The sequence below is a fragment of the Coenobita brevimanus genome, chromosome 46 (assembly GCF_032717465.1).
Source record: "Coenobita brevimanus isolate Jiangsu-jjx chromosome 46, ASM3271746v2, whole genome shotgun sequence".
In the NCBI taxonomy this organism is placed as follows: domain Eukaryota; kingdom Metazoa; phylum Arthropoda; class Malacostraca; order Decapoda; family Coenobitidae; genus Coenobita; species Coenobita brevimanus.
In genome coordinates, this window is record NC_136999.1 from 54,731,921 (window position 1) to 54,748,417 (window position 16,497).

General features: G+C 41.2%; 1 protein-coding gene across 3 annotated transcripts in view; it reads left to right on the plus strand.

Moving 5' to 3' along the window:
- LOC145398761 (dual specificity mitogen-activated protein kinase kinase 4-like) overlaps nt 1-16,497 on the plus strand; it is an 82,394-nt gene that overhangs the window by 8,276 nt on the left and 57,621 nt on the right. For 2 of the 3 annotated variants that reach the window (XM_080271568.1, XM_080271569.1), the window contains exons 2-3: nt 2,752-2,854; nt 11,450-11,920. In XM_080271568.1, the coding sequence (XP_080127694.1) occupies nt 2,752-2,854; nt 11,450-11,920 (574 nt within the window). The remainder of the gene's footprint in view (nt 1-2,751; nt 2,855-11,449; nt 11,921-16,497) is intronic. The other variant, XM_080271570.1, reaches the window with a different exon arrangement.

Consider the following 16,497-nt stretch of genomic DNA (forward strand, 5'->3'; position numbering starts at 1 on the left):
AGAAAACAGCTTAAATGCCTGTGTCACTCTCGGTATTTTTTCCATCTTTATTGAACATTTTTGAATGTCAAAGGTGGTCACGAACCTAACCCCCTTTTTCGTAATAATCGTATGGGAAAAATAGGTTCTTTATTCAACCAATTTGTTATTCAGCCACTTTTTATGGAATACATCTCTGTCGAATAGTGGGGGAGAGGTGTCTATCTATCCATTTATCTATTGTCAGACACCATAATCCCCTAAGGGGTGGTCATTTGACTTTGAGTTATTGGTTTTACGGGGAGGGGCTCTAACCCTCCACCAACCCACTTGTTGACATGTAGGGAGCACGCATGGTTTGTTTATATGGTTACCACCCAACATTGTACAGTACAGTAAGTCCTCGTATTTGGACGCATTTTACTTTGACGGCTCTTTTTTTGCGCAAGAAAAAAGTTTCCGCGTTGTCTCACAATTCGATGCTCCCAGCTGGCAGCTGACACTCAGCAGACGATGCGTACCAATGCTCAGTCTAGGCACTGTCCATTTATCTATGCAACAGTTTTCCATGATCTTTATACAGCAGGTCCAGCAGGGCAGTAGACGCACATGAGTTTGTTATTGTTTATGATCATAATGTACGATCTTCAGCCATGTCGTGAATACACAGCAGTTCCAGCTGGGCAGTAGACACACGTGAGTTTGATCTTGTTTGTGATCGTAACGTACGATCTTCAGCCATGGTGGGCTACTTTTTCTTAACAAAGAATCGTTACATGTTTCTGTTAACACTATTTATTTTTGTTTTGATGGACAATTCCTGAAATGGATGTGAAATAAAGCTTATCAATATTTAAGGAAGGAAAGAATAATAACTGTCCCAATACAGAGATGGTAGACTCATCCCACCAATTTTTTATTCTATTTGACCATATTACAGCCTCTTTTCCTTGTAGCAGTGAGTAAAATAATGTTGTTATAATTTTTCCATACCTTTTAGTGACAAAGAGGGCACGTAAAATGACTGGAGTTTAGTTAGGCTAACTGACTCTGATGTCGAAAATTGAATTATCTGGTGAAAAGTGGCAGTTTTTTCTTGGTTAGTGACACCGGGAACTAGCCCATCCACCCTCAACACACCTTCACGTGCCACTCAAGCCAGTCTTCACTTTATTTCTGGTAAGGATTTTTGGTGTTGCAGCTCTTTATAACAGTTTTAATGTCTTTTCAGGTACATGTTTATTGTGTTATGCTGTTTTAGCACTAGTAAACACTCTTCATTTAATTTTGGGTAGGGCCTGTTTGGTGTTATAGTACTTTCTGATAGGGTAGGTACATGTCCCACTGGAACGCCCCTCAATTTTTCCCATTGATTCTTAACTTCACACTTCGACGTATCGTGTTTCGCGCAGTTTTGGCGGAACATCCAAGCCAAGAAAAACGAGGATTTACTGTAAATGGTTTCTTGGCTTACAGGAAACCATTTGGCTTGTCACTCAGTGTAAAGCCACCTGTAAAAGAAAGAAAAACAATAAGAAGTGACAGGAAAGATGGGAGAAAGAGGAAGAGAGGAGGGTACTGTACTGAAAGTATGAGATCGTAAAGTCGAAAATTTGTACCAGTTGAATGTTTGTAAAATGAGGACTGCCTGTACTGTATATGGTTACCATCCAGTGCATTAAATAATTTCCTGACTTACAGCAGCAACTAAATTAAGTAATTGTAGTGGTTGCTTTATTTGTGTTTGCTTTGTCATGATAACATCTGTTTATTGTGGAAATGAAAAATTTTGAAATTACGAGGTGTCTTACCCCATCAGTTGTTATCCTTTCATAGTGCGATAATATCATCTGTTGTATTTATGGTACTACAAGATGAATTTATTCATGCAACAACCAGACAAGTTACCTGTATTCAGCTTTGAATAACTTACCGTTCTCTAAGGGTTAAACCCAAGTTAGGTCCAAATGATGCGTATAAAACATGCAAAACATGCATCAGTAAAGTCTATCTATCTATATACCTAGGCTGCTTCCCCCAAGGAAAGGGAGGTAGCCAAGACAGGTTGACACACTCTCCATTTACTCATCCATTCAAACACATTCATTCACATCTTAGCCCCAAAGGGGAGAACGGACAGATCCTCACCGCACCACACCGCACAAGGGTCAACTGCGCAATGCAATCAGTGACATCCGCAGCAGGGCCCGGCAGCAGAACTGGTTTACCCCTGCAACATCATAACAGACCCATCCCCTTAAGTACCGTACAGTTTATAGGATGTAGATGATAATGTTAGGGTATTTATTTATGTATTTTGTATTTATTTGCACTGTCATCTTGTATGTCAGGACCAGCTTGCCTAGCCCCAGGCTCCTACATTTCTCATGGGGCAACACAGGATTAGATGGTAGAATGGATGGAATGGAAATTTATTTGTGTGTGTGTGTGTGTGTGTGTGTGTGTGTGTGTGTGTGTGTGTGCAGTATGTGTGTGTGTGAGAGAGAGAGAGAGAGAGAGAGGATGATGGACTGCTGAAGGAGGTCAGCTTCAGCTTGCTGTCCACTGGGTTCACATTTAGGTGATCCTGAGGCTGCCTTAACACCAGGAACTGTTGTTCACTTTCCATGAATAGCAGCATTAATTCATTGTGTTGGTAATGATATTGTGAAAGTATCTTTTATATTAAAAACAACAAATGTTTTCTCTTAGTTGTGTGGGTGTATTGTGTGGAATTGGTTTGCTGTTATATAATACCGAATAATGATATAGGTCGGCGGAGCAATCTGCGGCTGGCGTTCCCTGGGCAGGGCCGCACCAACAATGACCGTCCTCACAACAACCTTGAGTTCCCCGCATCAGGTTACCCACAGATGTAAGTACTATATACCAATATCTTGTTAGTACAGGTATTATTATTATTAAATATTATAATAATATTATTATTGTTATTTGGGGTGCTCACCATCCACTCACTCGATGTAGTGCTGCTCTCGGGTGTCTGCCCTTTCCTCTCTCCTTTCATTCCATCCTTCCTCCTTTGTCTTTCTTTCCTATATTCTTTCCTCTTCCTTCTGTCTATGGGTGACTACACCAAGGGACGAGCCAAATGGTTTCCTGTACACCAGGAAACCATTTAGTGCGCTGGGTGATAACCATATAAAAAAATTATGGTGCCTCGGGGCCTAGTGGGTAATTAAGGCACTTCAGTTGAATTTAGCTGGTGCAGGTTTACGTCCAAGGGGTGGTCAGGGTTTATTGCTCATGTAATGCCACTCAGGGATGAGTGAGGCTGGTCACTCTCATCTTAAATGTCATGACCAACTTGCCTAGCCCCGGGCTCCTATGTTCCTCTTGGGGCAACACTGGACTAGATGATGGTGATGATGATTATCATTGTTAGCATACATGTCAGTGCTTCTGTGATATGTTCGACTGTTACATCAGGAAGCTAGGAGGTTGTTTCTGTTTCTGATGACTTACTGTGCCTTATTTGTAATCACTCCACTTCCAAGACAGCAGCATTTGTTGTCTTATTGGTTTGTAAATGGGTGACATGTTTGTATCATGTACTTGTGCCTTTACTTCCTTTAAAGCCTGCCCATTATTGGAAGTGCAATTAAGCCCTGACCGTTTTTCTTACACAGGTTTTGTTTGGTCATTGAACTACAGACTTTGAAGAATCATTGGTTTAAGGAACAGCACTTTTACTCTTTGTCTAGTTGATCATTGCTTTATCTTGAAATACGTTTATAGTGCCACCACCCACCCCAAATAAGCATATATTGTGATATTGGTGGGACCATCTTGATACTGTATTGTTTTAAGTTCAAGGGAAATTATGTAACTCCATTGTCTTGGTTAATTACTTGAAAAACTGCCCCTAGAATTGTATGGGATATATATAGATTTTTTTCACAGAAGTTAGAAGTTATGTACAAGAGATGAAGCTATCTCCTACCTGAATAGGCCAGCACTACTGTAATGTACACTGTTTATTTTAACTTGCCATGAAATTACTATCTCTCTTGGATCATAGGGCTGTAACACGAGATTGGCCCTCAGAATATGATGCTAGTTATGAAGAATTGGTGTGGAAAGGATGTAAAACCGTAGTACAGTATTATCTTATGTTGCCATTGAGTTATTTATAATAAGCTCCAAAAAGAAAATCTTGTCATGTTAAAGCAGATGAACTAGAGAATGACTGCTTGTCACCCAGTTGTTTTTGAGATGATTGGTGTGGATTCACTAAGTTGTTCATACAGCATCCTCCCTTGCAGTCTTCACTCTTTGGGCTTCGGACACATTTTTCTGTTTGGTATCTTGGCCATTGTGGTAGGTGGGGGTGCTCACCCATCCACTCACTTGATGTAGTGCTGCTCTCAGGTGTCTGCCCTTTCCTTTCCTCCATCCTTCTTTCCTTCCATCCTCTTCTGTCTTTCTTTCCTTCATTTTTTCCTTGTCCTTCTGCCTGTGGGTGACTTTGCACTCCCTCTTCTGTCTTTCTTTCCCTCATTCTTTCCTCTTCCTTCTGCCTTTGAGTGACTCTACACTGAGTGAGAAGCCAAATGGTTTCCTGTACACCAGGAAACCATTTTCTAAGCTGGGTGGTAACCATATAACCAAATTTTGGCACCTGGTGGTTTAGTGGGTAATTATTGCTTTCCAGTCGGATTGAGCCGGTGAAGGTTTATATCCAAGGGGTGATTGGGGTTGATTGCTCATGTAATGCCACTTAGGGATGATTGAGGCTGGTCACTTTCATCTTAAATGTCGGGACCAGCTGCCTAGCCTCTTGCTCCTACGCTCCTCATGGGGCAGTGTAGGATTGGATGTTGGATGGATGGATGGTATCTTGGCCACTACCAGACAGTGTAATTCAGTTTAAGGGTGGAATGCATAGAAGAGTTTAGTAATCTGGGGGATGTGTTGAGTGCTGGAGGAGGAGGTGAAGAGCAGACCCAGATCCCATTGCTAGGATGCAAATTAGATGGAAGACATTTAGGGAATAGGGAACTGTTGCCCTTCCTGATCATGAAGGGGCTCTCCGTTCATGCCAAGGGTAATTATGTGTTGGAAATGTTATGCTGTAGTACATTAAGGTTTGACATATACCTGTATGAGAAGAGGATTGTTAAATGCAGATTGGAGTGCACAGGAATCGTAGTGTTGGGGTGGATGAGTAGGGTCATACAGAGTGACAGAACTGAGAATAGTGTGCTACAAGAAAGATATGGCATCAGAAATATTAGGGAATTAATGTAAACTGGATGGTTCAGGTGGTTTGGATATGTTGAAAAGATGAAGGAGGATTTTCTTGCTTACCTAATGCCACTCAGGGATGAGTGAGGCTGGTCACTGTCATCTTAAATGTCAGGACCAACTTGCCTAGCCCCAGACTCCTATGCTCCACATGGGGCAATGTAGGGGCATGATGGATGGATGGATAAAAAAGATGAAGGAAGATAATTGACTGAGGAGAGTCACAGGTGTGAATGTGGAGGGAGAGTGCCCAGAGGCAGCCTGAGTAAGACATGAAATGACGAAGAATATAGATCTCTTGGTTAGGAAACTGACGGGATATAGTTCAAGATCATATTAAAGTTTTATCTATCTGTCTATCTATAGCCCAACGCCCTAATCCGGCAAAGGATGGCCGCAGACAAAATGCCTCCAAGCCGCTCTGTCACCCACCATTTGACTACCCTCCACCCAACTCACTTCCCCCTCCCTCATATACCTCTCAGCTTCATCCCTCCACCTCATCCTCGGTCTTCCTCTCCCTCTCCCTCCCTCCACCTTACCTACATACACCCTCTCAGTCAGTCTTTCATTCTCCATTCTCTCCACATGTCCAAACCACCTCAATGTATTTCTCCTAATCTTCTCAACCACATCCACCCCATAATGTTCTTTCACTTCTTCATTCGTCAACCTGGCCTCCATGTCACTCTACATGCTCCTTTCAAGTAACTTATTTCCACTGCTCTCACTCTTGACTTGTTCCCCTCTTGCAATGTCCATGCCTCGCTTCCATACGTCAGGGTAGGGATCACAATACTATCATGCAGTGACTTCTTAACTTCCATACTCACCTCCCTATTTCTCATCACTGCTTTCAGTGAACCAACAACCTTCCTTTCCTGCTGTACCCTTTCAAGCACTTCATCTCCCAAAGTTCCATCCTTACTCATCACACTACCCATGTACTAAAAATGCACTCACATTCTCCATATCCTCACCATCCAACCTCATTGTGCATTCTGTGACTTCATTCCTCACAAACACCATAACTTTACTCTTGTTTACATTATCTTTCAGATTCCTCTTCCTACACACTGTCCCAAATTCATTCACTAAACCTTGCAACTCCCATTCATCTTCACTCATCAATACTGTATCATGAGCAAACAGCAACACCGGAATCTTCCAAATCTCATCCTCATTCATTAGAGCCACCCCCACATCCACTGCCCTACCTTGTACCTCCTTTACAACCTCATCCATGTATATATTAAACAGCCATGGAGACATCACGCAACCCTATTTCAGTCTCACACTGAGATAAAAGAACTCACTCAGCTCACCATCCACTCGCACTGTAACCCTAGCTCCTTCGTACATACTTTTCACAGCACTCAATAATTTCCCCTCCACTCCATATACTCTTAATACCTTCCACATACCTTGTTTCTGTACTCTGTCATAAGCTTTCTCCAAGTCCATGAAGGCAGCATACACTTTCTTTCCCTTCTCTAGTTACTTCTCCACTAAACATCTTAGAACAAATATCTGATCTACACTCCCTTTTCCCATCCTAAATGCCCCTTGTTCTTCTTCAACTAGCTCCTCTGTTATATGCCTAACCCTATCAATGAGTATTCTACCATATATTTTCCCAGTCACACTAAGAAGGCAAATACCCCTATGGTTACCACATACTTCTTTCTCCCCTTTTCTTTTGTATAAAGGAACAATTATACCTGATTTCCAGTCCTCTGGAACCCTTCCCTCATCCCAAGCCAATCTACATAACTTCCATATCCACTCCACTACAATCTCACCCCCATACCTCAGCATATCACCACTCACTCCATCAATTCCTGGGGCCTTTCCCATCTTGATCTTCTTCATTGCTTCCACTACTTCTGCCCTACTGATCTCTTCCTCCCTTCTCTCATCTCTTCTTCTCCCAGCCATTCCCCAACCACTTATACTTGCACTGCTTTCTCAACACTCAACAAATCCTCAAAGTGCTCCTTCCATCTCCTCAATTTCTCTCTCTTCTCCACCAACAACCTATTATTCCTATTTTTCACTCCCCTACTTTTACCCATTTCACACTGCCTTACTTTCTTTACCTCCTTCCAAAACAGTTTCTTACTCTCCCTCCATTTCACACTCAGATTCCTCCCAAACCCTTCATCCACTTTCTTCTTACTCTTCTTCACCAATCTCTTCACCTTCCTTCTCCTGCTCACATGTACCTCTCTCTTCTCTCTCTCATCTTCTCCCCTACCTCTACTTGCTAGCCTTTCACTATATGCCTTCTTCTTTTGTTCCACAGCTCGTTTCACCTCATCATTCCACCATGCTGTCGCTTGCACACCCCTGCATCTCCTTCTCACTCCACAAACCACCTCACACGCTGCGCCTATCTCTTCTTTGAATATCTCACATACGTCTTTCACTCCTTCCATCTGCTCTAATTCATACCTTCCCAATCTTTCTTCCACTATGCTCTTATACATTGCCATTTTCTCACTATCTTGCAACTTCGCCATTCTTCTCACAGGAGCTGTTTCCTCCTGTCTTCCCCTTTGTCTCTTCAACCATTTTCTTTGCAGCCTTACCTTGGCCATCACTAAGTGATGGTCCGAGATTCCATTCCCCCACCCTCTCCACGCTCTTGCATCCAACACTTGTCTTCTCATTTGCTCATCCACACACACATAGTTTATCATTGCCTTTCGTTCACCAAGTTCACCATCCATCCTCCTCATGACTCTCCATGTATACCTGTGGATCATCTTATGCCGAAAGTAGGTGTTGGCTATTGCTATTCCCTTACCAGCACAGATGTCCACCAAAGCACTACCATTCCCATCTAATTCAGCTGGCACATGCCGCTGACCAACCACTCCATCCACTCGTACGTTCCCAACTTTGCCATTCTTGTCTCCAATCAAAAACGCTCTTTCTTTAAAAAAGTAAATGCCTTTAAGATAGGTGGCTGCTTACCAGAAGAGAGAAAGAACTGCTAATTAGTTGTTGAAAATGTGAGGCACTGTACATTAAAACATCCCGTAACCTTATAATCATGATATGGTAAGTGAGAAGAATAATTAAAGACTTGTGACTCAAAACAGTAGTGTTTGGGTGTCAGCATGCTGTCACCATTCCACCTTTTATATATTTTTTAACTACTAATTAGTGGTAGGTGGGGACACTCACCATCCACTCACTTGATGTAGTGCTGCTTTCGGGTGTCTGCCCTTTCCTCTCTTCCATCCTTCTTTCCTTCCATTCTCTTCTGTCTTTCTTTCCTTCTTTCTTTCCTTGCTCCTCTTCCTATGGGTGTCTTTACATTCTCTCTTCTGTCTTTATTTCCTTCATTCTTTCCTTTTCCTTCTTCCTGTGGGTGACTACACTGAGTGACAAGCCAAATGGTTTCCTGTACACCAGGAAACCATTTACTATGCTGGGTGGTAACCGTATAACCAGATTTTGGCACCTGATGGTTTAGTGGGTAATTATAGCGCTCCAGTCAGATTGAGCCGGTGAAGGTTTATATCCAAGAGGTGGTTGGGGTTGATTGCTCATGTAATGCCACTCAGGGGTAAGTGAGGCTGGTCACTCTCATCTTAAATGTTGAGACCAACTGCCTAGCCCTGGGCTCCTATGCTCCTCATGGGGTAATGTAGGATTGGATGATGGATTTAACTACTAATTTGGTTAGTGTTCTAAATACCCTGTTTACATTCCTCCCGCATATAGTAGAGCACACTGCACCATTTAGCACACAGCACCCATCTGGCAGCACACGCCCATCCTTTTTCTGCACAGCTTTATTGCAGGAGTTACCTGGTACAGCTGGTCCGGACACCTTAGAACTTTCTCCCTCATTCTCTCTTTCCCATTGCCTATAATCTAACATCTTTTAAGTGCACTGTCTCCAGGCATCTTGAAATGAATGAATCATGAATTAAGCTTTCTTTCTGTTTATCTCGTTGGGAAGAAGTTTTGCAGGCTCTTGGCCTTGGTTCTTTTTTATTGAAAAAAGAAGTACAACAGAGTATGTGAAAATGTTTAGTTGTAAGTATAAAGTCAAGTACTGTACGTTATGTTGGAACACAAAGAATGTTAGAAATACGGATAGAGTACACCTAAATCGCTGTAGTTCATTAAGAACTGAACTGATGTAGGCTTGTTCATCATGTTCATCAGTGATAGGAGAGATAGGAGAGGAGAGCCAAAAGTGCTGACAAACATTAGTAGTATCTCGTAAAGTGGAAAATTCTTTATAAGAATTATGATAAAGTAATTTTGAAAGTCATTCTAACTAGCGAAAGGGTAAACAGCATAAATATACTGTATTTGGTTTGAAATGGGCATTTGTGTATAGTGGTGCCTCCAGTAACACATTTTTATATTGCACAGTAGTAGTACAGTTACAGGTAGCATGATAAGGAAGAATTTGACACATAAGAGAGTGACATGGTAAAATTGTAAGCAACATGGTTCCCTTTGTGTGTGTGTGTGTGTGTGTGCAAGTAAATAAGAAAGTAAGTAAGTAATTGTTATAACATCTCAGTGTTAGCAAGTTGGTAGAGGTATAGGGATAAATTGAGTAACTTGGTCAAATGGTCAGGATTTATGCCTTGAATGGTTTTTGCATGCAGTTACGTCATGATCATTTGCAGCATAACACTCTGGCAGGATTAAACCAGTTTACTGGAGGTATCGCAGTACTGTATAGCAGTAGACAGAGGGTAGAGAATTAGAAAGAGTAACTTGCAGGAAGTACTATGGTTGTTTTGTACATGCACACAACAGCCACCTTTGACTTAAAAATGAGTACAGTTTGGTGTGGAGAAAATAGGAGGATACAGAAAAGGAGTCGTCATTGGTATGGTAATGTCAGACCACGAATGTCAGCTGAAGATTAGCCATGCAGGATGATGTGGTGTTGCTGCTCGTCATTTTTGTGTAACATGTTAGAACTTAACAGCGTCAACATGGAAACACACGTTTCTCACATGTGTTTATTAACTTGAGTAGCACTGACTGTGTTTGGTATTTATCATAGAAAAATTTATAAGTTATGTCTGATGGATTAGCTGTGTCAAATTTCTTTTTCGAAAGAAAATCCCATATATGTCTTCACTTGTCCCCAGAAGGGTTCATTAAGGGAAGCAAGCAAAATAGGGATGGTTTGATGTATGAGTTTAGGCTGAAAATTTGGAAGACCTGAATTATGAATGAATGGGGGTGCTGGGCACTCAGGTGGTAGCTTTCCTGTTGTGGTCTTATTCAGTTTTCTGTTTCTAGATCCTACCCACCCCTTACATGATAGTGTTAATAGTGTTGCAATGATGGTATACTAAATTTGTCCTTTAATGGTATTTATATAAAGTGGAAGCACATGATAGGTACAGATTATTGATGCTGTGATCTGTTCAGTTGCTGCCATTGTCTGTTTTGTTGGAAGTTTGATGTGCTGTGAGATTTTATGTATGGACACATAATTGAGGAGAAATATATTGCAACCTAGAATTCATGCTGATTTTATATTGTAGTGAACAAGCATAACAACTGCTTTTGCAAAATTATGGTATGTTTAATATCACTTGACTAACTGCTATTGTTTATATATGTACTGTAGTAAAATTATCAGGTATTTAACCTATAATACCTTAATAAAGTAAATGTATGCGAATGAAAGTTGACACAGTAACTATTTCAACGTTTTCAGTCAATAAATAATGCTTAGCTGTAATTTTTAGATGGGTTATGTTAAGGAGGTTTTAAGAAAATGAGGGGAAAGCACTTTCACTGAAATGGTTCAGACACTAATTGTAGTATACATTCCTTGCAGCACTAATCTGCAGTTGGAGCAGTATAGTCAAATTGACAATTTTTGTACATTTATTATCTTTGGCTTGCTCCTGTTGTACTTTAATGTGCTAAATTTTGACAGCCATTATTTACGTGCTTTATGCAATACACTTTGAATTTAGACAACTGTATTTGTTTGATTCATTTCATTTCCACCATGAATGTGTCACATAAGTCCAGATTTACCCCCTGTATGTGACAGATGACTGTTTTCTGGTACCACTGTTAAAGTTACTTTGTCCATCATTAAGATACAATAATAGAGCAGTGTGTAAACTCTTCCCAGATGACAAGATAGTTCTTAGTATGTGAGCAGAATTATTGTTGTCAGTTTCTACCAACATTTAAGGGTACCAAGAGCACCTCCACCAGTTCCTCCCAGGATCACCATCAGCAGCTCCGTTGGTCACACCCAAGAGCCTGGTACTGCCCCAGCCCCTCCTGCCCCTTGCACTGCACCGCCACCCTTCACTGGCACCAACACAGCAGCAGGTGGAGGTGCTGGTGGTAGTAGTGGTATTGGTGATAGTGGTGATAGTAAGAGTAGCAGTAATGGTGGAAATGCTGTGGATAACAGCAAAGTTCAGGCCACCACCAGCACTGTTACAATGACCACCCCAGCCACAACAGTGCCAGGAATCCCTCCTCTAGGTCTTCCACAGAATGTTCGTGAACAAAAAAAAAAGCACTTAGTGCTTCACCTGCCACCGCCACACCACCACCACCATCACCACAACCACCACCACCATGGAGGCAGCTCTCACCACCGTCATACTCACCACCACCAGCACGACTCTCTCAGAGACCGCGCTCACAAGAGGTGACATTTTCCTCTTGTGTTTACCTGGGTCATCTTGGCCTATTAGTTTGTAAATGGTCTAGGATCCATTTGCATTGGCAAGAGATAATGCTGAGGTGTTCTTTTTCCCTTGTAAAGTGGTGTGGGTGTGACTAACAGGTGGTGTGTTGTAGTAGTTTGTTGTGTCAGCTTACCTTAGGTAGTGTGTGTGTGAGGCAGTCACTTAACCATAACCCATCCATATATATATATATATATATATATATTGATATTGATATTGATATTGTAGTCTTCACTAACATGGTGTGGCCTGGCATTATTAACTGTACATTTGTTCTCTTCACACTAAAAGTCTTACTGTTGTCCAGGTGATGGTAAGTTGCACACACTTCTTAATGTATTTTAAATAACCTGTTGGTTTCCTACAAATATACTGTAATGTTGATGTGACATACTGTAATGTTCTGCAGTACTGCATTTATTTTATTGACAGAGACCAGTTTAAATGGAGATGGAAAATTCTACTTGATTCAACATTCTTGATCATATGTGAAGTATGAATGAAACTAATTTACCTTCGTGTGATGCATGAAGGTAAGAGGGGACATAATTTCTGAAAATATAATTTCTTTGCGATTTGTTGAAACAGTCTATTCACCTATATGAACAATAGAGCTATGGGGAAATGGTAACATAGTCCCAGCTTCCCCCAGTGTCACCCCTCATGACCCTCTTAAGACTGATCTGACTTACCCCAGATTGGCCTTCAAAGTACCAAACATTCATCAGTGAAAGGAATAGGTCAGAATTTCCACCACTGTCACCCATAATGATCCCTAAGCCTGCCCTAACTTCCCCATCGCAATATTAAAAATACTGTACCAGTCATTCACAAAGAAGCCTAGCAATATGTTGATAAACACACTGACTAACACACTTATTGGGCAGTATGCCTGTACTTTGTGAGCTGGACAGTGATGGTAGATGGGTTTGGTGTGAGGATTTAGGGATAAGGTTTGAGACTGATTCCAGATGATTAAGTTTAGGACAGACTTTTAGAACTGGAGGGGTTAGATATACCCTTCATTAACTCCAGTCTTTCCTGAGTTGAATGAAATTGTTAGAGGATGCAAGAATGAAGAAGATATCAGAAAAGATTGGTAGTTTTGATGTCTCCTGCATAAATAAATCCTGTCAGCTGATTCCTACCACAGATATTGTAATAGTACACTCCCTCTACATAGCTACTTTTGCTATCAATTATTACTCTGTGTTACTTACAAAACACTTTTCAAAGTAGAGGTTAAATAAGATTTTAAAAACTTAGAATAAGTGCTTGAAAGGGAAGAAAGGTTGCTGGTTCCTTGAAGGCAGTGATAAGAAACAGGGAAGTGAACATGAAAGTGAAAAAGTTATTACATGATAGCATTGTGATACCAACTCTAATGTATGGAAGTGAAGCTTAGACGTTCCTGGAGGGACACAGGTCAAGAGTGAGAGCAGTGGAAATGAGTTATGTGAGAGGAGCCTGTGGAGTCATATGGAGAGACAGACTGACAAATAAGGATGTGAAGGAGCGTTGTAGTGTGGATGTGGATGTGATAGGAAGCATTAGGAGAAGCACATTGAGGTGGTTTGGCCATGTGGAGAAGATGGAGAGTGAGAGGCTGATGAGGAGAGTGTATGTGAGTGAGGTGGAGGGGGAGAGAAGGAGGGGAAGGCCAAGGATGAGACGGAGGGATGGAGTGGAGCAGTATATGAGAGAAGGGGGTGTGAATTGGGAGTAGGGCAATGAAATGGTGGGGGACAGGGTGACGTGGAGGCGATTTGTTTGTGGCCACCCCGTATAAGGGATTAAGGCGTCTGGCAATAGATAGGTAGATAGAATAACAAAATAGAGGTTAAATAAGATAAAAGAACTTAGAGTAACATAGTCATTGTTTCCTACCATGCATCAACTACAGAAATGTGTAAACATTGTGAACTAACCATCTGATGACCATTTCCACCTCAGCATCTCAAACAAAACAGGGGCATCTAGAGTCTCCAAGTTTGTTTAATTTATAAGTAGACAGATAGTTTTACTTGTGTCATTGATCATTATTTATGTATGGTGAGTATTTCTTTGTGTATTCTTGAAGTGGATAGGTAAATTTTTTGGTTATTCCTGTGCTAGTGTATTTCCACTCACTTGTCATTGAGTGTTACTGGTTGGCAGATCAGTTCGTCTCATCACACATCTCATGCTGTGGTAGTAAGGTCACACAGTGGTTGAAAATGTCATATATTGGCTGTTTTGGGCTCATGTTTTACATTGGGCTTTGTACTGCTTATGTAATACTAATTTCATGGACCTGACCATCAGCTCATCGTGTAATAGGTGAATTGCATGCTGGAACTGCACATGCTAGGCCAACAGACTGTTCATGTACTGTATATACTTTGTATAGGTGCAGAAATCAGTGGCTTATTTCTGTGGACAACATCTCAGTAGAGTTACAGTACCAGTACACATTGTATTTTGGTTGAGTTCGTATTGGACTTTATTTTTGATCATGAATGTACAGTTTTCATATGTACAATATACAAAAGACAGAAGTCACCAGAATTTACCATTTTGATTAATATGGTCATGGTTTGTATGTGTTTTTAAATACTGCAGTGTGGAGTTGGCATGAAGGAAGGAAAAAAATATTTGTGATAGCAAATGCTGTACAGTAGTACGTATGCATTTCGTGTAATTTTTGAAGAATTTGATTAATATATATTATCAGTATCCTCTCTCTAACGTATAAATAAGGTGGTTATGACCAGAATCAGGAAATTTAAGGCATAGTAGTTACAGGAAAACCGTCGACAGATTTGGGCTGTTCATCCTTTCTCACAGCAACTGCATTCAAGCTATCAGAATTCTTGGCTTCACACTTTTTTGTTCTTTGTTAATTGTGTTTGATAAATGGCCACTGGACAGAGAAGTTTTGTCAGCTGGCAAGTTATAAAAGAGCAATCTTTATCATGTTCGTATCCATACAAACTTTTTTTTTTTTTTTCTTTTTTCTTATCAGTGTTCATGCTTCATTAACTTCCCCACACACACCCATTTACCATATTCAGCCACCCTCATCTTGACTGTCCATGCCTCCTCATACCATCCAATTCACTCATACTCACACCCTTTTCACCACTCAGTTCATCTCCATTCCCTCTGTATGATCATTACTTTCACCATCATTTTTCACAATTTTTTGTTTTGTATCTTTTCAATAAGGGATGGATCAAATAGGTTTGCCTGATAGCACTCCCCCACTGTACTGTATTCTGCACTACCTTTTCAGTAATGCTATATATCAAAGGTCAGCACACATCACCTTGATCCATATCTGCCTTGATTTGTCTCTCCATCAGTAGCCTAGTGCTTTTAGCCTATACGGTAAAGTTCCTCTCATTCGGCATTTGGTCTCACAGTATTTCCGGTTTTTCGGCGGTTTTCATAAGCAGTCCCAGTACGAAAGTTCTCTGCTTTTTCGGCACATATGCTGACCCGATTGGCACCCGCGAAGGGGTCACTGTCGCTGCTGGTACCCATGTGGCCATAGTTGCCAGTTTGGCGCTGTTGATGCTAGATCTAGCGCTTTTCATAATAATTTAGCACCAATAAAAATTAGATTTTCTTCTGTATCTAGCGCGTTTTGAAGTCCAATTTAGCGTGAAAATTTGAACAGTTCACCTATAGCTTAGCACTTTTGAAGATTTCTCTTTGGCAACACTGCATGTGCTGTCGGCCATCATGAATCATGATTTCTAGCTTTGTGAGCAGGACCTTTGGAAAGTTTGGAAGCTTTGTTGTGCTATTTTACAGTGTACACATGTAAATACGCCATAGGTTAAGGTAAGTTGATGTTTATTGTATCGTTAAATACATTAAACATAAGTTGCTTATTAAATTGGTGATAGGTGGGGGCGCTCACCATCCACTCACTCGATGTAGTGCTGCTCTCAGGTGTCTGCCCTTTCCTCTCCATCCTTCTTTCCTTCCATTCTCTTCTGTTTTTCTTTTCTTCATTCCTTGTCCTTCTGCCTACAGGTGACTTTACACTCCCTCTTCTGTCTTTCCTTCATTCTTTCCACTTCCTTCAGCCTGTGGGTGACTCTACACTGAGTGATAAGCCAAATGGTTTCCTGTGCACCAGGAAACCATTTACTACGCTGGGTGGTAACCACATAACCAAATTTTGGCGCCTGGTGGTTTAGTGGGTAATTATTGCGCTCCAGTCGGATTGAGCCGGTGAAGGTTTATATCCAAGGAATGGTCGGGGTTGATTGCTCATGTAATGCCACTCAGGGATGAGTGAGGCTGGTCACTCATCTTAAATGTCGGGACCAACTGCCTAACCCTGGGCTCCTACACTCCTCATGGGGCAATGTAGGATTGGATGATGGATGGATGGATGGCTTATTAAATATTTAGTGCTTAGGGAAGACCATTAATACTTACTAGACACTGTCATTGCATTTGAGTGACCTACCATGATTTCTTGACACATTTTGGAAGGTTTTCCTTGTCATCCGGCAGTTTCTGCTCTTTAGGCACCTGCTTG